Source organism: Odocoileus virginianus, chromosome 5, assembly GCF_023699985.2.
Source record: "Odocoileus virginianus isolate 20LAN1187 ecotype Illinois chromosome 5, Ovbor_1.2, whole genome shotgun sequence".
Lineage (NCBI taxonomy): Eukaryota > Metazoa > Chordata > Mammalia > Artiodactyla > Cervidae > Odocoileus > Odocoileus virginianus.
In genome coordinates, this window is record NC_069678.1 from 92,936,991 (window position 1) to 92,963,422 (window position 26,432).

At 51.0% G+C, this 26,432-nt stretch overlaps 1 protein-coding gene across 2 annotated transcripts in view; it reads right to left on the reverse strand.

Annotated features, from left to right (window-relative positions):
- INPP5D (inositol polyphosphate-5-phosphatase D) overlaps positions 1 to 26,432 on the reverse strand; it is a 144,349-nt gene that overhangs the window by 28,668 nt on the left and 89,249 nt on the right. For both annotated transcript variants that reach the window (XM_020893913.2, XM_020893912.2), the window contains exons 10-17: positions 17,091 to 17,197; positions 15,072 to 15,174; positions 12,527 to 12,723; positions 12,000 to 12,117; positions 5,632 to 5,728; positions 4,972 to 5,110; positions 3,026 to 3,134; positions 2,753 to 2,841 (exon numbers count right to left, since the gene is read on the reverse strand). In XM_020893913.2, the coding sequence (XP_020749572.2) occupies positions 2,753 to 2,841; positions 3,026 to 3,134; positions 4,972 to 5,110; positions 5,632 to 5,728; positions 12,000 to 12,117; positions 12,527 to 12,723; positions 15,072 to 15,174; positions 17,091 to 17,197 (959 nt within the window). The remainder of the gene's footprint in view (positions 1 to 2,752; positions 2,842 to 3,025; positions 3,135 to 4,971; positions 5,111 to 5,631; positions 5,729 to 11,999; positions 12,118 to 12,526; positions 12,724 to 15,071; positions 15,175 to 17,090; positions 17,198 to 26,432) is intronic.

A 26,432-nucleotide genomic window follows, 5' to 3' on the forward strand; every position in this document is an offset into this window, starting at 1 on the left:
GCTCAGGGCTCCTGTGAATGTACCTGTTCTCCTTGGCTCACACACTCCATGCTGGTGACCACCGACCCTGGCAAGTCGCTCAGCCTGGCTTCTGTGATGCTTTGAGCAGTCTGCTTGGTCCTCTAACCATCTACATCCACTCTTTTTCTGTCTCCTTGGTCATCTCTGCTTCTCCCTCCCCTCTCTGAATGGAGATGACCCCAGATCTGTCCATAGCTCTTCTACGATCATCGTCCATGCACTCTTTGGCGACCTCACCTATTCCCATGGATCTGACCATCTTCTCTGTGCAGACAGCTCCCAGATCTATGACCCAGCCCTGGCATCTCACTTTAGCATCAGTCTAGCATTCTTAACTGCCCTCTGGATGTTTTCTTTGGGATTTTCCACTCACATTACACAGTGAGCCTGAAAACAAGCTCTACTTTCCCCTTTGGAGCCAGCTCTGCCTTCTGATCTCACGGTTTATATTAACATCAGTCAGATGAATCAATATATCCTGCTTTTCTTCTTTCATTTTCACTGTTTCCCCTCCGGCTTCAGGCCCAGTTATCTCTCAGCCTCCTTGTTGGTCCCCTGCGTCACCCTCATCCTTTACACTGATGCAGACCGGTTTTCTGTGTAGCACCGGGATGCTGCCAGCCCTTCAGGGGATCTTGTAGTGGCTTCCTGAAGCAGGTGCCCATCTAATAGGTGAGAACGCTTCACCTGGCATCAAGGAACTTCCTCTCTGCCATCTCAGGCCCCTGCCTCTTCCTCCTCATACTCAAGTCCAACTAGACCATCCCCTCACCACCTCCAAATATACCCCCGTGGGCTGGCGAGCCCAGCCACACGGCAGCCAGTGAGTACCTTGTGAGGTGTCCTGCCCCAGGTCTCAGCCTCCTCCTGGTAGAAGTCCTGAGTCTGCCCTCCTCCTCTCTGCTTTTTCCCCTTCTCTAACTCCTGCTTTGTTCAGGCATCTCCCCAACTCCTGGCCTTTCTCTTCCACTTCCATCCAGTCTTCTACCTGCCCCTGAGCCCAGCTGTTGCCCAGAACTCTCTCCTTTTCCCCAGGCCTCTAGTGGGTGGGGAAGCTCCCCACTATAGCACCCCTGTCCCCCAGGACCCAGCACAGGGCTGGTCCTCCTGGACTTCTGGACCAGCCCCCAGAAGGTGATGGATGCCAGATTTCCTGCCTTGGCATCTGCTCCGGCAGTCCTTTCAACCTGAAGTGGATCAGCCCCCATCAGCCCTTGTCCTGCCTCTTTGTTGAAATCCAAGTGCCCTTCAGGCACCTCAAAGCCCCTCTTCAAGAAGCCTCCCAGATTCTTCCCTGCCCCGGTGGTCATTTCCCTTGGGGAGTACTCCTCATAGAATTGGGCATCGCATTGTAGTCTATCTCTGGCTAGGGCTTCCCTGGTGGCTCAGATGGTAAAGAATCTGCCTGCAGTGCAAGAAGGAAGATACCCTGGAAAAAGGAATGGCTACCCGCTCTAGTATTCTTGACTAGAAAAGCCCATGGACAGAGGAGTCTGGCGGGCTACAGTCCATGGGATCAGAAAGAGTCAGACATGACTGAGTGACTAACACTTTCACTTTCTGATTAGTTGTGTCTTTATCTTGCCTTTCCTACTATAAACTCTTTGAGGGCAGACATCTAACTCATCTTTGATCTCCCACCACCTAGGACAGTGCCTAACCCATCACAGGTGATTGGTAAATACCTGTTACACAAGAATGAATGAATGAATGCTTTATAACAGTTTCCTCACTGTTCCATGGAACACAAGTGGTCTCATAAGATATTAACTGATATTTCATGACCACCTGAATTTGGCACATGAATTTTCCCATAGAGAATCCTGTGCTCATAAACCTGTAAAGGCACTGATGAGTCCTGAAGCAAAGAAGCTAGTATAATGACGATTCACTTGGCAGATTAGCAAATATATTTATAGGACTTTAAAAAGAGACAGAAAATATAACAAACAGCTCATACAGCTTAATATAAAAAAACCCAAATAACCCAATCAAAAAATGAGAAGACCTAAACAAACACTTCTCCAAAGAAGACATATAAATGCCCAACAGGTACATGAAAAGATACTCAATATCACTAATTATTAGAAAAACACAAACCAAAACTACAACGAGGTATCACCTCACACTGGTCAGAATGGCCATCTTTATTTTTAAAAGTCTACAAATAAACGCTGGAGAGACTGTGGAGAAAAAGGAATCCTCCTACACTCTTGGTGGGAATGTAAATTGGTGCAACCACTATGGAGAACAGTAGGGAGTTTCCTTAAAAAACTAAATATAGAGCTGCCATATCATCCTGCAATCCCACTCCTGGGCATATATCTGGAGAAAACTCTAATTTGAAGAGTTACATGCCTTTCAATGTTCACTGCAGCACAATTTACAGGAGCCAAGACGTGGAAACAACCCAAATGTCCATCAAGGGATGGACGGATAAAGAAGACATGGTGTACAGTCACACGCACACACACACACACACATGCGTGCACACACGTGAACAGAAGCATTATGAGCCAGCTCCTCACAGGGGCCACGTCTGCTTGCCCAGCCTCTCCCAAGGTGAGGGTTTTCTCTGTGACACGATCAACATAGCATTTCTAATGCCATTTCTTTTTTGTTACCTAGTGGATGAGGGTTCTCTTCACTTCCTATTCGCCTTTATGGGAATGGACAAAGGAGGGCTGAGATGTGCAAGGCAGGTGGAGATGGAGGACAGGAAAGGACTCACCCCTGTGGCTTTCTGCTTAGTGTAGGCGTATTTGTCCCGAGTCATTCTTTCAAAACGATAGGTGGGTGCAAATGTGATTTCTTCCTCCTCTGAAATCAAACAAAACGGTGGTTTCAGTTTTGACTTCCCATGTTTCACAGTTTCACATCTGGGCAAGTTTCTCTCTTTTCCAGGTATCACTCCCCCACCCCCCACCCCAGTGAGGATGTTTGGGAAAAAGGGAGACAGGACGATGGAGGGAGGGGCCCATGAGAAAACGATGGTGGTTCTCACCAAAGTGCAGGAAAACCTTCTGCTCCTTCCTCTCCATGAGCAGCTGGTCGTGGGACAGGAGGTCTGCATACTGCTGCTGCTTGATCTTCTGAATGATGGTTTCTGCCTCCTGGAGCAAAGACATGGCCGGGCCACTGGTGAGACGAGCCCTTCACCACATGACAAGGGGCATATCACCTACCTGCCTGCCTGTCACACCAGGACTCCGAGCCCCTGAAGTTGCCCCAGACCCTGGTTTTAGAGATGTCAAGTTGGTGCTTATTTACACTCAACCATTTAATAAGGAAAATCTTGCAAGTGCAGTGAAATATCACCTCAATAACAGAAGTTTCTGCCTGTTCTAAATTTGCAGAGGGACACTATTTTTGCACATGGACTTCTAGCATCCTTTTTATAAGACTTCCTTGGTAGGTATGTCTCCCTTGCTCTCTCATTGTCTCTGTGAGACAGCTTGTTCATAAGGCTATGAAAGGATCTGAGACCCTAGCCCCTGAATCTGTGGGCACCAGGTCTCTGTGATCTGGGCTCAGACTCCGAGAGTCGCCATGACATTGGTGGGCTGTGCTAGCCTCAGGATCCAGCTGTCCTCTCTCCCAGGACTTATGATACATCCACTCTGGCAGATGCACTGGGCCAACACTCTGGGGAGTGAATGGTTGGGATGGCCCCTAGTTGGGAAGGGTCAGGATCTATGAGGCCCCTGTCTACCCCATCCCCTTTGCCTGCTCAGTCAGGGGGGAGAGGAGGAATTCTCGAGAAGCATCTTGGGAGGGAGGGAGGGGTTGGGGAGGGTGAGGAGGGCACAGATGGGCCAAGAGCCGCTGTGGTAGTGGGAGGCCTAGAAGGTGCGGGATGTGGAGTGCCTGGGAAAGCATCTGGGAGCAGAGCCCCAAGGCCCAGGTACAATCCCACTGTCAGAGATCTGTGCCAACCCAAGGCCATCCTCTCAGGCTGCTGTGCTCTCAACTGTAAAATCAGGTCTGTCTCCACCACCCCCTCCCCCTGCACAGACACCAGCGCAAAGGACCCCCGTTACACAGGGAGCAGACAAGCGTGGTTCTGCTCCCAGGCCTGGCCCCTGCCCCCTCTTTCAGGAACACAAAAGTGACCGCATCTCGTTCTCATGTCCAGGGGCCACGCCAGTCCACCCCTTCCCAGGGAATCCTTTGCCTTCCCCAAGGAAGCAAGGCCGTCTGTGCCAGGGGGCCCCCTGACTGCTGCTCATTGGATGGGCGTCCAGCTTCAGGAATGTCTTCCTCAGGCTGCCTGGTGACCCATGATGTGGGGAGAAAATTGAGCTGGTCCCCACAGACTTCAGCCTTTCCTCGGGATCTGGGACTGGTGAGTTGAGAGGCTGCTGCTGGTCAGCTAGGACACTGGAGCGGCAGAGTGGTGGTAGGGAGGGGTGGCCAGAACAGGAGTGTGGCAAGTAAGTGTGAGCAGAAAGTGAAAGTCGCTCAGTTGTGTCCGGCTGTTTGCAACCCCATGGACTTTACAGTCCATGGAATTCTCCAGGTCAGAATACTGGAGTGGGTAGCCATTCCCTTCTCCAGGGGATCTTCCCAACCCAGGGATCAAACCCAGGTCTCCCGCATTGCAGGCAGATTCTTTACCAGTTGAGCCACCAGTGAAGACCATGAATACTGGAGTGGGTAGCCTATCCCTTCTCCAGTATTCCAGTAGATCTTCCTGGCCCAGGAATCAAACTGGGGTCTCCTGCATTGCAGGCAGATTCTTTATCAGCTGAGCTATCAGGGAAGCCCAGGTTGAGAAGAGGCCAACAGGAAAGAAAGGCAGTGGCTCCATAGTCGGAACAGTGTCGAGTCCCAGAGGAGTGGCCGCTCTGGCCCAGCTTGGTCCGTGTGTCCCCATGACCCTCCGCCCTGAGCCAGCTCAAGGGAGCCTCTGCCCCGTGCAGCCCCGGCCCCGGGCAGGTAGCCCCTCACCCAGGTGGGCAGCTCCACGCGGTAGTTGAGATCCCCGAGCCAGAAGAGGTGGGTGAAGCGGTGAGTGATGTTAAAGGAGCTCAGCTTCTTGTCTCCCAGAGCCAGAAACCGGAGAATATTCATGTAGTTTTGGTTTCGCCTAGTGAAACGAAAAAGCAGCCAGCTTAGCACGGGATCGTGGGTTCCCTACGCCATGGGCCAGGAAGTCAGAGGGAGACACGTGGGGAAGTGAAACTTCAGTCTCCTGCAACCACCCATCTGATGTGGTCCCTGGGCTGAAGTGGGAATGCAGGGCAGGGCCCCGGGAGCACCTGCTCTGGAGGGACTCAGGGTCATCAACCTTCTCGATGACTCTGCGTGACTGGGCCACCATAGGCAAATCGGGCTTTCACCTGCGACGGTGCCCCGAGGAGGCTTTCCTCTTGAGAAGCGGAGTGGTGTTTGGATGTCTCTGGTTAGTGACATAAGGAAGTGTCTGCTCTGTCCCCTAGGCAAGATTCACCCACACCCCTGTGCCGCAGGTGCCTTTGATGAGACCACAGGAAAAGCCCTTAGAGGCCAACAGGGCAGGGCTCGGCCGAGGGCTGACGGGGTCTAGGCGTTGAGGTCTGTCTGGGCAAATAACCCCAACAGCTACTCTCGGGGAGTGAGCTCCATTACCTGAGTTTCTTTTCGCTTCCTGAAGTCAGGTGGCTGTTAACAAATCCCAAGGAGGTTCCATTGAACATGAATGACACCCCCACGGCTCCCTTGTTCCCTAAAGGGGGGAGAGAAGGGAGAGGTCAGAACGCCCGACAGGCAAAGCTGCCAAGAGGTGGGAAATCAGGGTGAAGCCACGCCACTCATCAGGAGAGCAGCCGTGGGAAAAAGTGGAGGCCAAGGGAGAAGAGCAGTTTCGTCTAGGGTGAGAGATGGCAGGGGATAGGAACTGGGGTGGGCGGTAAGATTCCTCCAGGACAACAAGGAAACGGGGTGAACAACCGGCAGCCTTGGGGTTCTCGGCAGGTCCAAGGGAGGAAGCTGCTGGTGTAAGTCATCCTGGCATCGCCCTCTAAGCAGATGTGTGTGTGTGTGTGTGTGTGTGTGAGTTTCCCCAAGCAGGGCCATCAGAAATACTCAGAAACCTTGAGAAGAGGAGCCGGCGGCTGGGGTGGGGCTGACCTTGCACCAGCAAACCCCAGCCTCCTGGAGGGGCCAAAACCTGCACGGAGACCCGTGGTTCTGAGTGCGTTCCTCCGAGCACCAGCAGCAGCACCACCTGGGAACTTGCTGCAAGGGCATGTTGCAGGCCCTGCCCCAGATCTGCTGAATCAGAGCTTTGGGAGCTGTTGTTCAGCTGCAAAGTCGCTTCTGACTCTTGCGACCCCGCGGGCTGGGCTGTAGCCCTCCAGGCTCCTCTGTCCACGGGCTTTCCCAGGCGAGAATGTCAGAATGGGTTGCCGTTGCCTTCTCCAGGGGATCGTCCCGACTCAGGGATCAAGCCTGCATGTCTTCATTGGCAGGCGGATTCTTTACCACTGAGCCACCAGGGAAGCCCTAAATATATTACATGTTTTTTGTTGTTTAGTCACCAAGTCATGCCCGACTCTTGGCGACCCCATGGACTGCAGCACTGTAGGCTTCCCTGTCCATCACCATCTCCCAGGGTTTGCTCCCAGGGTCCACTCACTTAGAGAGTGGGAGCCAGTAATATCTGTCTAACAAGTCCTGTTGGTCAGGAGTTAGGCCAACACTGTCCCTCCACCAGCTAAGGACGGTTTTTGCATTTTTAAATAATTGGGGAAAAATCAAAAGAATATTTTGATTAAATTGATATGAAATTAAAATGATATGAAATTCAGAGTCTATAAACAACATTTTATTGGAACACAGCTATGCTCTTAGATAGAGTCCAGTAGTTATGACACAGACAGCATGACCTGCAGAGTCTGAAATATTTACTATTTAGCCTTTTAGACTGAGAAGAAAGCTGAGCACGGAAAAATTGATGTTTTTGAACTGTGGTGTTGGAGAAGACTCTTGAGAGTCCCTTGGACTGCAAGGAGATCCAACCAGTCCATCCTAAAGGAGATCAGTCCTGGGTGTTCACTGGAAGGACTGATGCTGAAGCTGAAACTTCAGTACTTTGGCCACCTCATGCGAAGAGTTAACTCATTGGAAAAGACCCTGATGCTGGGAGGGATTGGGGGCAGGAGGAGAAGGGGGCGACAGAGGATGAGATGGCTGGATGGCATCACCGACTCGATGGACATGAGTTTGAGTAAACTCTGGGAGCTGGTGATGGACAGGGAGGCCTGGCATGCTGTGATTCATGGGGTTGCAAAGAGCTGGAAACGACTGAGTGACTGAACTGAACTGAACTGAACTGAGCCTTTTAGAGAACAAGTCTGCCAGCCCTGCTCTAGGTTGTTCTGACACATGCCAAAGTCTGGGAACCTTCTCTGCCCATCATGGCAGCTGTGAGATGTGTTGGTCTTGACTGAGATGGGCTGTGAGTATGAGACACAACAGAATTTTAAACCTCAGTAGAAGAATGGACTGTAAAATATTTAATAAACCTTTAAACTGAATATTCATTGAAATGGTAATATTTTGAATGTATGAGCCCTGGTGGCTCAGACGGTAGAGAATCTGCCTGCAATGCAGGAGACCCGGGTTCAATCCCTGGGTCAGGAAGATCCCCTAGAGAAGTGCATGGCAACCCACTCCAGTATTCTTGCCTGGAGAATTCCATGGACAGAGGAGCTTGTCAGGCTACAGTCCATGGGGTCAGTGAAGAGTCGGACACGACTGAGTGACTAACACTTTCACTTTCATGATATGATATATTGATATGATTTTTTTTATATGTTATATTGTTAAGATTGACTTTCCTTGTTTCCTTTTCCTTTAATTTAGTACTTAAAATGTAAAACCACACAGCTGGCTAACATTCTGCCCGGGCTGGACAATGAGAGGGCCCTGGGGACAAGCCAAGCTGGGCCTCCTAACCCACGGCTCTCTCCCCTCTGCCCTGGTGATGATTCCCCTGCCCCCAGGAGGCCCCTCCTGTCAGCTTTCTCCCCAGCCTGGGGCCTAGGTTTAAGTCCTTGCCCGCCATTTCCCTGTCACAGGGCCTTGGGCAGGTTTGGCAACATCACTGTAGCCTCCAGAGCCCTGTCTGTGAGTGGGGCTCAGGATAGTCCCTGCCCCCACAGGGTGTTTGTATTAAATGACACGCAGCCTTGCACCGGGTCCACCCTCTAGGAGGTCTCAGCTCTTCCACCCGTCAGCCAGCACCCACTGAACTCCTGCCCTGTGCTAACCATGGCTGGGAGCCATTTCAGGGGAGGGAAATGGGGGTAGAGTGGCCCCGGAGGAGAAGAGGAGGGGAGGGAAGCAGAGACAGGTGCATGGGAAATCCCCTGCCTCCAAGCTGCCCTCTGAGAACCATGAAACTCAAGACTGCCCGGGCCTGCTGCCCCCTCTCTGGCCTTGTCCCGTCACCCTGTAAGGCTGAGCCCAGCGACCACAGGGCCTTTGCTTTGCTGCTCCTGCCGCGTGGAATGCTTCTCCCTTACAAGGACACTTCCTCAGCTCTCTGACTTTTCAGAGAGGCCCCTAGACCCCCATCCACCGCAAGTAGCCCCTGGAGCCCCCACCCCCTGCCACGTCTCTTTGCCGGCATGCTCACTCCCCACCAACCCGCTGGCAGTCTGTCTGTCCAGCTGTGGGAGCACCCCTCTGTGTGGCAGGCAGGAGCCTGGGGGCCCAGCACAGTGCTGGGTGGGGCTGGGGGCACAGTCAGCTCCGTCCCGCTGAGGGCGGTCCTGTCTTGTAACGGGAGGCCTGAGCAGGCTGTGGCCGGCGGCTGGTGGAGGGGGCGGGCAGCCCCGCAGAGGGGCTCGAGGGCTAGAAGCGGGTTCCTGGGCAGCAGAGGGCGTGGGCGGCAGAGCAGGGCAGCTGCTGCCACAGGAAGGAAGGCGGACACGTGGGTGTGGTGGCGGGCAGCTGGCGGTTTGTCAGCAGAAAGGCTGAGGGAGCGTTTCACGTTCCGTGGCGGCAGTTCTACTTCCTGTCACCTCTGGGGCTCTGTCCTGTCCCTGACGCCAAGCACCAGAAATCATTGGCCTCACCCTCGCTGCCACCCACAGCCCCCGTGTGGCTGCACCTGCCCCCACGCACTCCCCGCCACTCACACACAGGCTGACAGGGTCACACTCACACACACAGGCTGACAGGGTCATACTCACACACACAGGCTGACAGCCATATTCACCCACAGACTGATGCACACACACAGAGACTCATACAGACTGACAGACTCACACACAGGCTGACAGACTCACACTCACACACACAGGCCGACAGGCTCACTCACAGACACACACACAGGCCGAAAGACTCACGTTCAGACTGACAGACTCAACCTCACAGGCTGACAGACTCACACTCACCCACACAGACTGACAGCCATATTCACCCACAGACTGATGCACACACACAGAGACTCATACAGACTGACAGACTCACACACAGGCTGACAGGCTCACACTCACACACACAGGCTGACAGACTCACGTTTAGACTGACAGACTCAACCTCACAGGCTGACAGACTCACACTCACACACACAGGCTGACAGGCTCACACTCACACACACAGGCTGACAGGCTCACTCACAGACACACACACAGGCCGACAGACTCACGTTCAGACTGACAGACTCAACCTCACAGGCTGACAGACTCACACTCACACACAGACTGACAGCCATATTCAACCACAGACTGATGCACACACACAGAGACTCATACAGACTGACAGACTCACACACAGGCTGACAGGCTCACACTCACACACATGACTGACAGTCATATTCACCCATAGACTGATGCACACACACAGACAGACTCATACAGACTGACAGACTCACACACAGACTGACAGACTCACACTCACACACACAGATCAACAGTCATATTCTGCCACAGACTGAAGCACAAACACAGACAGACTCACACACACAGACTGACAGACACACACACAGACTGACAGATTCACACTCACAGACACTCACATTCATACACACATACTGACAGAGTCATATTCACCTGCAGACTGATGCACACACACAGACTGACTCACACTCAGACTGACAGACACACACACAGACTGACAGATTCACACTCACAGACACTCACACTCATACACACATACTGACAGTCATATTAACCCGCAGACTGAAGCACAAACACAGACAGACTCACACACACAGACTGACAGACACACACACAGACTGACAGATTCACACTCACAGACACTCACACTCATACACACATACTGACAGAGTCATATTCACCCACAGACTGATGCACACACACAGACTGACTCACACTCAGACTGACAGACACACACACAGACTGACAGATTCACACTCACAGACACTCACACTCATACACACATACTGACAGTCATATTAACCCGCAGACTGAAGCACAAACACAGACAGACTCACACACACAGACTGACAGACACACACACAGACTGACAGATTCACACTCACAGACACTCACACTCATACACACATACTGACAGAGTCATATTCACCCGCAGACTGATGCACACACACAGACAGACTCACACACACAGACTGACAGACACACACACAGACTGACAGATTCACACTCACAGACACTCACACTCATACACACATACTGACAGAGTCATATTCACCCGCAGACTGATGCACACACACAGACTGACTCACACTCAGACTGACAGACACACACACAGACTGACAGATTCACACTCACAGACACTCACACTCATACACACATACTGACAGTCATATTAACCCGCAGACTGATGCACACACACAGACAGACTCACACACACAGACTGACAGACACACACACAGACTGACAGATTCACACTCACAGACACTCACACTCATACACACATACTGACAGAGTCATATTCACCTGCAGACTGATGCACACACACAGACTGACTCACACTCAGACTGACAGACACACACACAGACTGACAGATTCACACTCACAGACACTCACACTCATACACACATACTGACAGAGTCATATTCACCCGCAGACTGATGCACACACACAGACAGACTCCACACACAGACTGACAGACACACTTACAGACACTCACACTCATACACACATACTGACAGAGTCATATTCACCCGCAGACTGATGCACACACACAGACTGACTCACACTCACAGACTGACAGACTCACATTCATACACACAGAGTGACAGATTCATATTCACACACAGACTGACAGACACACTGACACAGACAGACTCACACACACACTCACTGACTGACAAATTCACAAATACACACTCACGGACAGACTGAAAAGACACAGAAAACTCACACACACATTCACATTCAGACTCCACACACTCTCTTACACACACACAGACTCAGACACACACACGCTCATTTGTGTCAGTTCTCTGAAGCAGCCTGACTGGTCCTACTGGTCCTACTGATACCAGCGTTTCCACCTCCACCTGAGTCTGTCTAGATCTAGACCAGGGGTCACAACCTAGAGCCTGTGGCTGAATCAAGCCCCCGCCTGGTTTGTAGATACAGTTTTCTAGAACATGGCCATGCTCTTCCAAGTTCCTGCTGTCTACAATTGCTCTCATGTGATGGCAGCAGGGTTGAGAAGTTGCACGTGGACTGAAAAGTCTAACATATTTACTACCTGACCCTCCAGAGCACGGCTGTTGAACTGTCCTTGACCCTTGACACTCAAGGTGGGGCCTGTGGGCCAGCAGCGCTGACACCACTGTGAGTTCATCGGAAACACAGGAGTGTCAGGCTCCTCCTGAGAGGTGCTGAGTCAGAACCGCGTTCTGCCAGATCCTCAGAAGCACTGGGGTAGACCCTGCATGCACGCGGCCTGGGAGGACCATCCAGAGCACTGGAGGCCGGGAGTGCCACCCGTCCCAGACAGGATGGACACGCGCGTGTGGCAGAAGCGCGCTCACTCCCGCCCCGGCTCACCCAGTGTGTTGGCGATGCCCGTCTTCACGTTGTCGGTGCAGATGTGGCTGATCCGGTTCTCGTGCTCCGGCTTGGCCAGCACCACGATGCGGATGTTCCAGAGGGTGTGGATGGCAATCTGGCGGGGAGGACAGTGCTGTGACTCTGGGCCAGGACTCAGTGCTTGACCTCAGAGCAAGAGTTGCACACCCAGCCCTCACCCCCAGGTGTGGTGCGGCCTGCTGGTCATTCCTACACTTTAGGGGACCCCTAAGGATGCTTCACAAATGATGCAAAATGTCTTAAAGATAGGGCCAGCACTGACGAGATTTCAAGGAAGTAAAGGTTACCTACAAGCTCGGGCAATGGAGAGGGACGACCCCAGTGATCAGCAATGCCCAGGGACACCACTAATTATTGGATACAGGTGACCCTCTCTGGCCCTGGATGGCAGGGGGACCACTGAGCACACTCTTGCCCCCGAGATGCTCCTGACCTGCCAAGCCCACTGCCCTGGCGTCCCACCCGGGGCCGTGGCCACTGCTCACTGTTTTAAAGGTCATGCTGGTGATCTCTTGCAGGGAGTGTTTGAGTATCTCCAGCCACTCCTTCTCTCCCAGGGGGTCCTCCTGGGTCCCGATCACGTAGATGTCATGGGGGATGTAATCAGCTGAGTCGTCCCGCGTCTTTCCCTGCCCCTTGGAGAGAAACCAGGACGTGATCTTCTTGGGAGGGGGGGCGTTACCTTCAACAGCAAAACCCAACACCGAGTGAGTCAAAGGTACATCAGGAGAAGTCAGAACAGACGTGGGGGAAACATGGGGAGGGGGCAGGGGGGTCACATAGTCACTGAAAACCCATCAGGCCACCCAATGAAATGCCTTAGATACAGAGCTAGGTACTATCATGTCCCAGGATGTTACACTGCTTTGTAAAGACAACATTAAGCTTCAAAGGCTAGAAACACCCAAAGATTCCATGTAGCAACTTGAACTCATAGCACAGATGTCAGCCACTGTCCTAGTCTTTGGGGTTATAGTGGTAACTGGGACACAGGCCTTGAGATTACTCTCCATTGTCTCCATTGAGACAGCGCTGTCAGCTGACAGGTTTAGGATGGAGCCTTCTAACCCACAGTTAGGAGACAGCAACGCCCTCATTGCACAAGAGAGCTCTCAGCCGAAGACCGAGAGAGGCCACACAGGAGTCAGCCAGAGGAAATGAAGAGCCTGGAGCCCATACGCCCCACCCATGTCCACTGTCATTGCAAAAACTGAGCCGAAACAGCTCAATAAAGAAACAATGATGAAGACTTATTTCCCCCAAAATCTTCTTGGAGGTTGAGTCAACCCCCCCCCACCCCCCGCCCCCCGAGAGAGATAACCATCCTGGCTCACAACTGCTAAGAAGCCAAGAACTGGAGTGACCTGACCTTTGCTCCCATTGTGGCTCAGGGCGGGAACATAAGCCCTGGGGCCTGGTGGTCTCTGCCCAGGGAGACCCTCCCAGGCTGCCCTAGTCAGCTCCTTCCATGGCGTGTGAAGGGCATGCCTGCAGCTCTTCACCTGGACGGTGCACAGCCAAATCAAAGACTTCCACGCTTGCAGAAGGAAACAGGGGAACAGGCCAGGCGCCCGTGTGCATGAAACCCCAGGTGTGAGAGCTGAGGGACTCAGGCGGCCAATAAGAAACAACCGACAGGGAGTCAGGGACACAGGAACTAGGCCAGCATTCTGATGGGTTGACCAAAAAGTCTGTTCCGGTAAAACCCAAATGAGAGTTTTGACCAACCCAATACTTCAGCGCGGCTGTGAAACCCTTCTTCGGGTTTCTGGGCCTGAAGACCTGGGGAGGCTGAGGCTAGTGCAACAAGGATGGGGGCAGCTCTTCTGAGTTCCCTGAGTCCAGCCCATCTTCCACCCAGCAACGGGCCAGGGGTCCCATGTAGCTTTTTCATTCAGATTCCCACTCCTGCTGCTCAGCCACTTCCTCCCAGGCGACTGATCTACTGCATGGTGGGGGGGGTGGGGGTGGCCCTGATTCTGCTCCAGATCACAGTGGGGGAGACACGCCCAGTTAAATTCAAATTTCAGATAAACAATGGATAGTTTATAGAACAAGTATGTCCCGTGTAGTAACTATCTAAAATTCAAATTGACTGGAACTTCTGTATCTACTTAATTTTTTAAAATTTCTAACTGAATATTTAAACTAAGTAATTACTTGCTATAATTCATATTAGTATAAAAATGTGTATTAGCACCTGAGTATACACTATGTATGTTTAGTACAATGGATATTTGGTGTATATTTGCACTTCTAACTGAACTGTAATACTAAATAATTATTTAGAGTAATTATATTCAGTATAATATAGTATATTAATGTACTTAGGACATTATATTTGGAATATATTAATATATAAATATATATAGCATAATATACATTTAGTATATATTTCTGCTTCCCAGGTGGCTCAGTGGTAAAGAATCCACCTGCCAGGAGACATGGGTTCCATCCCTGGGTCGAGACGATCCGCTGGAGTAGGAAATTGCAACCCACTCCAGTACTCTTGGCTGGAAAATCTCAGACAGAAGAGCCTAGTCAGCTACAGTCCACGGGGCAGCGAAAGAGTCGAACAGACTGAGCAATTGAGCACACACAGGTATGTATTTCTAGCTAAATTCTTATACTAAAAAATAATTTGTTGTTTACAGGAAATTCAAATTCAGCTGGGCATCATCTTTTTTTCTCTTTCTCGCTCAATAAATCTGGCAGCCAAAATCAAAGAGGAGGTTCCTTCTTCCAGGCCTGAAGCCCCATGGCGAGCTGCCCAAGGCTGGCAGGTGCCCAAGGACCCCTTCACCTATATATTCACACTGTTTACCTAAAACTTTCCATTTCTGACAACTACGTAACCCCTTTCAGCTGCACTCAGCGACTGAGAATCCCAGCTCTCCTTTCTTTTGCCCTGGTCTCAGGATGGGTACCCGCATCTAGGGGCTGGGGGTAGGGCGGACAGACGAGGATGCCCAAGGCAGCAAAGCAGAGCCCGGGGGCAGAGCTGGGAGGCAGGGCGGCAGGCAGACCCACCCATGTTCCAGGTGCCAATGAAGATGGTGATCATGTCGGGCTCTGGCTGCTCCGAGTGCTTGTTCTTCATCTGCTGGAGGAGCTGGCAGAAGCCTTCTCTCTTCTAGGAATTGAAGGGCAGACAGACTCAGAAAGGCCTCCGCCTCCCTGCACATGACACTTTCAAAGGACTGGTCAGCTTCGAGAAAACTGGGGGGAGCGTGGATCAGTGCCGACTTCCAGCAGAGCCATCTGGAAATACGTGCCCGAGGTCTTAAGAGAGCGGCTTCTCTCTGACCCCACCCTTCCTCTGCAAGACCCGACTAAGGAAAGAACCAGGGACCCTGCGAAGACCCAACCACCTCGTGGGTACTGCTGCACATGTTTCAACACAGAAAATCCTAGAAGCCTTCCTGTCCAGCCTTAAGAGGTGAATTACTGTCTCATGGGTCATCCATAGGCTAGAAGACCATAGATTTAAAAAATTTGGGTGCAAAAACACTTCATCAACAAGGGTAGATGGTCAAGATACATTGTTTAGCATGAAAAGCCAATTGATGAAAGCTACGCGAACAGCACCACTGCGTTTGTATTTAAAACAAACAAACAAAAACCATCCTGAAAGATAGAATCCAAGGATAACTAATGTATATGAGTGTTTCTATTTTAAACTTTTTATTTGTATCAGTTATTTTTTACCAATAAGAATTAGATTACTTATGCAATGAAAGAAAATTTAAACTAAAGAAACTAATGAGAAAGAAAAGACCCCATGAAGGCTGTCTTTCCCTGTAGCCTTCACTTTGTTGTCCTGGTACACAGCAGGGCACAAAGTGGATGTGGCCCTCTCACAGCTCGTAGTTCAATAGCAGAGGCGGACGAACCAAGTGCACTCCAGAGTTTTAGGCTGCACCATGTGAAATTAGCCACGTTTGACTGTCTCAGACCTCTGCAGATGGCAATCTCCTATCATTCAATCTAATTTAATTGCAAATCTAAGTTTCCGCTGAAGAAAGCAGCTCACTGAGAATTGCGATGCTGTCTTTATGGGAAATCTGCATTTGGCTAGGGGCAGCTCAGAACTACGTGCCTCGGTTTACCCTTGTGCCTCATCTTCTGAGCACGTGACCATGAGCAGAAGTGGGTTTTGGACCTCTGCCCATGTGCCCAGCATGTTGCCTCCCCCACCTGTCTGGCCCCCACTTCCTTGTTTCTCCCCAGTTCCTTCTCTGTCATTCCTCCCTTTTCAAACCTCCTTCCAGTCCTTTTCACCCTCTCAGCCAATTCTGGGACCCCCAGAGCCCCCACTTCCCTCCTACCAGCTCACCCCTGCCACACAGGTAGACAGAGCCGGGTCCCAGCACTTGATGGGGCAGTCCCCGTGGGCCCGTGCCAGGAGCCCTGTCCCTCCGCCACGGGGCTGACACAGTCAGTCACCCTTGACGTGCTGGGAGCCCCGTGCCTGGCTCAGTGGAGCCAGGATAAACAGCAGGGCTGCAAGGCTGGGTTTCTGCACCTGGTTGGGACGTGTGAGGTGAGAGCTCGGGTCACAGAGACTCCGTCTGTACAGATGCCCCCACAACGCCCAGATCCCAAGTTTCTCCATCAGCCCACCCCTCTCTTATTCCAGCAGCCAGACCTGGTAGGGAATCTCACTTCTGCTTGGGGGCGGTACAAGTGTAGAAATGGAGGGGGTGCTGGTTGAGACTCAGATTTAAATCTGGGGTGTCTCTGAGGGCCTCTGGGCGCATCCCAGGGGAGTTCAAAGCCTCCCAAGGGGGCTCAGGGCTGGTAAGACGTGGATGATAAAGGAGGCACTCTTTCATAGGCCGGCGTGGTGGCAGAGGGAGAGGGTGGGGCTACTAGCTGGCCTGGAATGCATCCCCCACCTTCCTGGGCTTGGCTTCAGGTGGGAAGTGGGTGTGAGAGCTGAGCGAGCTGACGGTACCCAGTACCCACTTCCTGGCACACAGCAAGCCTCAGAAACCGTGTCTCCCTCACTCCCCTCCTGGTTTGTCCTAGGGCTTTGTGGTCACTTACTTTGGAGTCAGCAAAAACGTACTCCTTCCGCAGGGTCTTCTCCTTCTCTGTTTCCACCAGGATCACCAACTTGTTGAGAAACTTCTGAGACTTGATGAGCTGCAGGACTTAAGAGCGATAGAAGTTTACTTTTCTCATCATCCTCCAACACGTGCAGAGTCTCCAGGGCACTCTGGCACCTGACCTCAGCAGTCCTGACTTTTCTGGGCCCAGGCTAAGCACCAAATCTGTGCCTGGTCTCCCAGATTCTTGCTCCTCGCTGCTCTTCCAGGGAGGAGTTCAGGGTTGGGAAGGGTGGAGCCTGGACTGGGAAGAGGTGGCCTGACCAGGGCAGAGACAGCGTGCCGGTCCATCATTTCAGCTCTCTCCCTCTCTCCCTTCCTTCTCTCTCTCTCGTCCTCCTACCTCCTTTCCTTCCTCTCTCTTCCTCCCTTCCTTCTTGTGCTTGTTTGCAGTTTATATCTAAATGAAAAATTAAATATTTGTATTTCTGTCAATGATTAAAAGAGGCTCAAATCATTATGAACAATAATACTTCCCAACTCCACCTCCCTCCGGTGTCCTGCTCCCTAGAGGCACTCACTTTCAATTCCCCAAATGGATTTTTTTGTTGTGAATTTTATGAATACTTTGTGTCTTTCAATAAGACGCTTATATTGCTACTTCCTGGAGTTTCAATCTTACGTACTTCCTACTACATATGGACTTCCCACCATAGAGGATGAAGATTTAGCTCTCTTTCACGTTTACAGCCTCTTTCCCTACCTCACCGTTCCCCTCCCCATGCCAGTGTATAATTTCAGTGCCTCCACCATCCCCCTAATAATTACATCATCATTTTGGCCGGATAAGCATTCCATGTTTGTTATTATGGGATTGCTCTTGACAGACCAGCCTCGATTGCTTTCTTTTTCCCACACAACTTTCTGTTTTTTTCCTGGAGTTAATTGCCATATTTTTCCACTGGTCCAAACTCTCTCCCTCTGTAATTCTCTTTTCCATGAGGCCAAGCGCTTTCATCAGTTTCACTGCCCTGAGGGTTTCTCTCCCAGGGCCTCTGGGTCTTCTCCTCTCCAGACCGGTGACCTCAAGGTCTGATGCAGAGCCATGACTTAGGGCCTGCCCTCTCCATCATCCAGAAAATCTATTCACCTCTGCCTCACTCGTATTGGACCCCACATCTTCCTCTTCCTCAGTTTATGCCTTCATTTTGGTAGAGCAACATCTCTAGCAGCTTTCCAAGAAAGAGGGGATGGGGCGAGACACTTTTGGAGGCTTCGAATGTCTGAAAACGCTATACTCACACTTCCCTGACACAGCTCTAAGTTGGGAATAGTTTTCCTCAGGGCTCTCGAGACCCTGCTCCATCATTTCTGGTTTGCAGCATTGCTACTGAGACATAAAATGTCATTCTGATCCACCTACATGCAGAAGAGTTCACAGGCAGGCCTGACTGCTGTCCTGGGAGAGTCTGCTTGAAGGTGCCCTCGGTTGGCATCTAGGACCTTGGATTTGGGGAGTGTGCCCAGCATGCCTGGAACTAAGAGCAACTCACTGTGCCTGTGTTACCTGTGTGAACAGTGTTTGTGGCTTATGCTGAATACTAGTTTTCCTCCTGGGCTACAGTCCATGGGGTCACAAAGAGTCGGACATGACTGAGCAACTAACACTGACTGGGTTTCCCCCTGAGAGTCTGGACTATAGGTGTGTACCAGGCTGAAGGAGCCCATGCGACCAGTTCAGTTCAGTTCAGTCGCCCAGTCGTGTCCGACTCTTTGTGACCCCATGGACTGCACCATGCCAGGCCTCCCTGTCCATCATCAACTCACAGAGTTTCCCCAGACTCATGTTCATCGAGTCAGTGATGCCATCCAAGCATCTCATCCTCTGTCGTCCCCTTCTCCTCCTGCCTTCAATCTTTCCCAGCATCAGAGTCTTTTCAAATGAGTCAGCTCTTCTCATCAGGTGGCCAAAGTATTGGAGTTTCAGCTTCAATATCAGTCCTTCCAATGAATATTCAGGACTGATTTCCTTTAGGATGGACTAGTTGGATCTCCTTGCAGTCCAAGGGACTCTCAAGAGTCTTCTCCAACACCACAGTTCAAAAGCATCAATTCTTCGGTGCTCAACTTTCTTTATAGTCCAACTCTCACATCCTTACATGACTACTGGAAAAACCATATCCTCGACTAGACAGACCTTTGTTGGCAAAGTAATAGTATCTCTGCTTCCCCCCCACCCCAACATAACATATCATATTTATTACTGGTCTCAGATTGATAGTGAGGAAATAAGAAACATCAGGAGCCAAGCATTACAGTAGTGATGTTCTCACTGTGATTTGGCTCTGCTTTTTAATATTCTGTCTAGGTTGGTCATAACTTTTCTTCCAAGGAGTAAGCGTCTTTTAATTTCACTACAGTCACCATCTGCAGTGATTCTGGAGCCCCCCAAAATAAAGTCTGCCACTGTTTCCAATGTTTCCCCATCTATTTATTCCCCTATGTGACCAGCCCCCAGTGAAATCCTGGGATGCCGAGTCTCTAACAAGCACCCCTGGTAGATGGCATTTCACACTTGTTGTCACAACTCAGCAAGGGAGGAATTCAGCTCATCCTGTGTGACTCTGAGGGGAGGGGCAGCTTGTGCCTGGTCTCTCCTGGACTTCACCCCAGGTACCTTTTCCTTTTGCTGTCTGTACTCTGTCCTTTCAACTGCAGTGAATCACAGCAATGACTCCATACTAAGTCCTGGGAATTTTCCTGGAGACTCAGTTAACCTATATATGATCTTGGGGACCCATGCTGTTGTTTAGTCGCTAAACCATGTCCAATTCCTTGGCCACCCCATGGACTGTAGCCCGCCAGGCTCCTCTGCTCATGGGATTTCCCAGGCAAGAATATTAGAGTGGGTTGCCATTTCCTTCTCCAGGGGATCTTCCTGACCCAGGGATCAAACCCAAGTCTCTTAACATCTCCTGCATTGGCAGGTGGATTCTGTACCACTGAGCCCCTGGGAAGCACTGGGGACCCATGACACAACCTGTAATCTATCTTTTGCTTTGACGTTTTTGGGATCTTTTCTTAGAATCCAGTGTTGTGAGACTTTTCAACGCTGCACATGCCTCAGGCTATGCTGGAATATGGTGGGCTGTCTTTAGTCTGGAAACTGGTGTTGTCCAGTCCTGAGAACTTTTCTCAAATTGTTTCTTTAATGAAATTTCTCACCATTTCTTTGTTTTCTCTTACTGACTCTGATTATGTTGGTACTGGATCTCCTGGACTGATCTTCTAATTTTTAAAAACCTCTTCTCTCCTATTTCTCTTCCCTTTATCCTTTTGTTCTACCTTCTGGGAGTTTTCCTCAATTTTATCTTTCCACCCTTCCTTTGGGCTTTTATTTTAAAACTTTCTGGAAAAAATTCTGCTATAATGTTTTATTTCTTCTTACCAATGTCCTTCCGCTCCCTCCCTCCTCCTCCTTTTTCTTCATTTTTATTTTGTTCTCTGAATGTTCCTTGAATAGCATTCTGTTCTGGTTTCATGGCCCAGTTTCTTTAAAACCATCATAATTTATTTCCTCCAAGTTTGTCTTTTTGCTTATTTCTGCCTTGAGTCTTCTCCTATTACAGGCTTCCCTCCAGTGACTGGGGGTCCTTGGGTCCCAACAGTGACAGTGGGGGACTGTTCAGCAAGGCTCCTCCACAGGGTGATCTCACAGGCTGATTCACGGGGAACCTCTTCATGGCAGTGTCTTCAGATTTTTGTTCCTGGGTTGGTCATCTTCCCGCCTGCAGGTAATGGGCCTGGCTGGCAGCATCCCAAGCTGGGCAAGGATAAAGGCTGGCATCTGGGCATTCAGAAATACCTGTTATCGAGTCCTCTGTGTCTGGTAGATTCCTCTGCCCTCACTGTGCCCGCGGCCTCCCAGTCCCTTACCTCCTCAAAAATAAACTTTAGGTCTTCTGCCTAACGTGTGAGGGGAATCCACTGGCTGTGTGGAATGGGTGGGGATTTGGTGGGTCTAAGTCTTTAAAAAGATTTTTATCCAGTCCTGCTGTTTATAACCCCAGCTTCACCCTCACTCCAGGCGCCCCTGATACTATCAGTTCCTCTGCCCTTTGTGGTCCTGTGGTGTGAGTCAGGCGTCTCAGCTTTTCCTATGATACATTTAAAATTTAGCTTTTTTGGTTCTTATAGCATGGTTATCATGATCCATCGCTTTTCAGAATTGTGTTGCCGTCATTTTCTTTCCTGTTTTCTTTGTCCCTCTGAGTTTTGCCTTTAGGGAGGGAAAAGACAATCCTGTGTGTGTTCAGCTACCCTCTTGACCTGAAGTCTCACTCAAGGGAAATCGTGGGGGTTCCCTGCTCTCAGAAATCCCATTGGCCTTATCAGCAGTGGTAAATGTGCCATGGCATGGGTCTTACCCGCAACTGGAATGCCCCAACTCTTCCAAATCTGCTGCTATTAGGAAGGGTCTCCTTCCTTCTGAACGTCTGGTTTCCTTCACATCTACCTGCAGGACTGTGTGGCTTCCCTGGGATGTGAGGTCTTGCCAGCTCAGAATTATATTAAAGTGAAAGTCGCTCAGTCCTGTCTGACTCTTTGTGACCCCATGGACTATACAGTCCACGGAATTCTCCAGGCCAGAATACTGGAGCGGGTAGCCTTTCCTTTCTCTAGGAAATCTTCCCAACCCAGGGATAAAACCCAGGTCTCCCACATTGCAGGCAGATTCTTTACCAACTGAGCTATCAGGGAAGTCCCGATTAGTATTATTAATACTAATATGAGTGTTGGCAGGTTCAGTAAGTGGCCCACTTGTTCCCACACCTAGTTAAAGAGAATCTTGTTGGTTCTTCCTCCCCTTGTCCCTCTCCATCTCATCCATTAGTAGGTATGGGCAGGTCTACCTCCAGAACCTGTAGCTCACAGGCTTCCCTGGTAGCTCAGACAGTGAAGAATTGGCCTGCAATGTAGGAGACCCAGGTTCAATCCCTGGGTTGGGAAGATCCCCTGGAGAAGGAATGGTTACCCACTCCAGTATTCTTGCCTGGAGAATTCCATGGACAGAGGAGCCTGGTGGGCTACAATCTTTGGGGTCACAAAGAGTTGGACAGGACTGAGTGACTAACACTTTCATTTTTGGGTTTCCCTGGTGGTAAAGAATGATGGCAAAGAATGGTAAAGAATCTGCCTGCAATGTAGAAGGCCCGGGTTCTATTCCTGAATTGGGAAGATCCTCTTGAGAAGGAATGACTACCTACTCCAGTATTCTTGCCTGGAGAATTCCATGGACAGATGCAGGCCACAGTCCATGGGGTGGACACGACTGAGTGGCTGAGCACACCTCCAGAACATTCCCAGTCTGTCCATTTCCCCAACGCAAGCCACCACCACTTCTTGCCTGGCTACTGTCACAGCCCTTTAATTGGTCTCTGTATGTCTGCCTGCCTCCTGCCATCACTTATTCTCAGCACAGCAGCTAGAGTTATTTTAAAGGCAGATCACACCGTGCTCTTGCTTAAAACTTCTTTAATGCCTGCAATGCGGGAGACTTGTGTTTGATCCCTGGGTCAGAGAGATCCCCAAGAGTAGGACATGGCAACCCACTCCAGAACTCCTGCCTGGAGAATCCCCATGGACAAAGGATCCTGGCGGGCTGCACTCCATGGGGTTGCAAAGAGTCGGACATGACTGAGTGACTAAGCACTGGTGGCTCACTGCACTTAGAGATCATTCTGGGCCACCAAGGCCTCGGGACTGTTGCCTCATCTCTGCAGCACCTGTGCTCCAGCCTCCCCGCCTCCTTACACCTTGAACTCACTCACTCCTTGAAACCTCTGCCCAAGGGCCTCTGCCCCTGGTTTTTGCATAGCCAGCATCTTCTTGATGCTCAACGTCAACTCCAACAGCATTTTGTCATTTCCTCCATGACTGTCATGTCCTCCTATTTAAGTTCCCAGATGAGAGTTTACCACTCCCTGACGCCTTCCTGGTTTGTGCACTCCCGTTTCTTTCTCTCCCTGACCCTTCCTTGGATGTCACCTTTCTCGGGGCTAAGAGTACACCTGTCGAGCTCAGCTACACATCCCCAGCACTCAGCAGGTTGTAGCTGCTCAGTGAGTGAGAACATGATGATTTCCTTACATGGCAGCTGCCCTTTCCTATGTGTGGGAGACCTTGATGCCAAAGCTACTAATAAACATGGTGACCAGAACAAGGCAAGGAAGCTCCAACACCTGCAGCCAAAGATTTCCTCCAAGAGGGCAGCACTTTACAATAATAACCACGATTGGAATCTGACTGTGTGTCAGAACTGCTAAGGACATGCCTCATCCCACCAGCCCTCACAGTAGCCCTATAGGAATCCATTTCACAGATGTGAACATGGAGGCTTGGAGTAGTTTAGTCACACCATTTTTAGCCGTGGACGTGAATGTGGTTTACCCAGAGCCCCTAGTCCCTGAGGCACACTGCCTCGCCACTACTAGCTACAAAGAAGCCACCTAAACACACAGCCACGTGAACTGTGTCCTTTCACTGACCTCTAGTCATTTATTCATTCGTGCACTCAGTATGTGTTTATTGATCACGTATTCTGTGCCAAGCACTGTTCTAGGCTTTGGGAATTTAGCAGTGGACAAAGACCACCCACCCCCGCCCTCCTGGGCCCTGTGGAGCCCACACTGATGGTGGAGTGGGGGTCAGGAATTTATAAGTGACATTACAAGTGCTCAATCTGCAATCACCAAGCTCATACCTGCTGAGAACCAGGTCCTGTGCGAGGACTTGTGGATTCCAGGGCAAGTGAGGGGAAGACCCCAATCCTTGGGGCAGGGGACTTGTGAACAGGTAATTGTGTTCTGACATGACAGGTGCCATGACAGAGGATGAGCCAAGCCCCACTGGCCCTGAGGGAAGACAGGAGCCAGGCTGGTGAGGCCCCAGAGAAGTGGCTGGCAAGCCCTGGGCATTTGTGCTTCTGTTTTACGGGCTCGCAGACCCATACCACAGTAGTTCATTCTAGACTCCAGCTGGGTTTTCTCAGGGCCACTCATCTTCAGCTCGGCTCTATCCCCCTCCAGGATCTCATGGCACCTCCCCACTGTCCAAAACCCACAAAAGTGTACACTCACCCCCCAGATGGTAAACCCGTCCATGCTCCCCAGCCCCCAAGAGAACATCTCCAACTCTTACTCTGCATTGAAGGCCCCGCCCACACCTGGGACACCATGCCCCACTGGTCTTCCCTTCAGGGCCACAACAAGTGACATTTGATTTCCCTAACACCCTGCTGCATTCCTTGCACATGCCTTTCTCTGAGTTCAAGTCCCCTCCCTTACCACATACTTGAACTCCTATTCAGCCTTCAAAGCCCCAGACAGAGCCACCTCTGTGGTATGAGGCTTCCTTGCACTACCTTACAACAGAACTAATCAATCTTTCTCCAGGGCTAAGCTCACATCTGACACATGTTGTAATACATGCTCACGTCAGCTTTCCCTCCTAAACCACAGATTCTTGGAGAGAGGGCTAACCTCAGGGCTGGCTCACAGGAGATGTTCAAAAGAAAAATGTCCATTGAATTAGCTGACAAGAATTCACAGTGCTTCTCGGAATCCTAACAGGCATTTCTTTCAGTTCAGAAACCTCAAGTGTTTTAGAGCAAGCGGGCACTCTCTGACAATCTCCTTACTCATCTGAGGCTTCCGTTTCCTCTTATCAAAATTGGGCCCACCTCTTTCAGTTGTAAGTCAGTCTCCATGACAGTGAAGAGGAACTTAGTGTTCTAAGCTGATCTCTCAGGAGTCCTCCCTGCTCACACCTTCAGTAAGTCCCCAGTTCTCCCGCCCAACTTGGCAGTGGACGGAGCGGTCCCGCCCCGGCCCTGTGACCCCAACTCTGTGAGTATGACAGCCTGTCACACTCCAGTGTCTCGGGGCTTCATTTCCTGCTCTGTCCTCCTCACTGATCAGCTCTGCCGTCCTCAAAGCTTCCCTGGAGGGATGATTATACCATGATGATGGTGCTTATGCTCAGTCGCTTCTGTCAGGTCCGACTCTTTTCAACCCTGCCAGGCTCCTCTGTCCATGGGATTCTCCAGGCAAGAATACCAGACTGGATGGCCATGTTCTCCTCCAGGGGATGGTGGTAGCAGTCCATTTTATTGAGCATCTGCTAGATGCTAGGCAGTGTGTGCTTTGATGTTTACTTAAGACTCATGGCCGCCCTACAGGATGCTACTATACCCATTTGACAGAAGAGCAAACTGAGGACGCTGCTCTGTCTCTACTCCAGGAGGAGCTTCTACCATGACCACAGAGTTGGGCTCACAGGGCACACTAGTTCTTGGCAATTTCAATCAGGTATCTCTCCACCAGGGTGGGGCCGTCACACTCCCTTTGTGCAGCAGCGCATTATTCATAGTTCCAATCTTGTTGGTCCTAGATAACCTGCACATTCCTTGCTAGAGAGGGCTCTAGATCAAGCTCACAAGCAGCTGACCTGAGACTTCAGGCTGGGCTTCTGACACCTCCCTGCTCTATCTACCCGCTTCTCCAGGCTGTATCCCACCTCCTGCACAGGGCTGGTCCCCAGACTTCCATCCCCTTGCGGCCCTGAGAGCATCCGTTGGACTTTGGTGCCTCAGCCCAGGTGGGACTCGGGAGCAGGTTGCGGGACAGGGCAGACGCATATGGGGCAACCCCGCTCCCCTGGCCCTGGCCACTCTGCTGTGGGGTCAGTGCTGCTGTTAGGCACAGGGAGGTACCCTCACACGCATCAGCTCGTCTACTCATGACAAGCCTATGAGACATTACTATTATTCCCATTTTACAGATGAGAAAAAGGAGGTGCAGAGCAGTTAAGCTGCTAGGCCAACAGGATACAGCAAGCAAGTGGCAGAGCCTAGATTTGAATCCGTGCAGTCTAGCCTTGGAGCCCATGCAAGTTCTTATCCTCTGTCCTACTGTTTCCAGCACAGCGTCTGGCATCAGGTTTTTGCTGAACATACAATCTCCCCACCCACGGAAGTCCAGCTGTAGGGTTTCTTGGGGGCAATGGGAGGAATCTGCAGGACTTGGCTGTCAGGTCAAATATCTGCCTTCTGAATACTCAGCTCAGGCCAGTTTTCCCAATGGGGTGAGGCTGTGGCTTGTGTTATGTTCCCCAGAGACCCGTGTGGGACATGCCGTGACCTGCTCCCAGCTGCGATCTCTGCTGGCGAGAGCTTCAGGGCAGGTGGTGCTGACCCAGGACAATCTCTCAAGGCCACTCCAGCTCAGGGCTAAATAGCAGAGGGCAGACAGCATGGAGCCCACGCTCCCAACAGGCACCT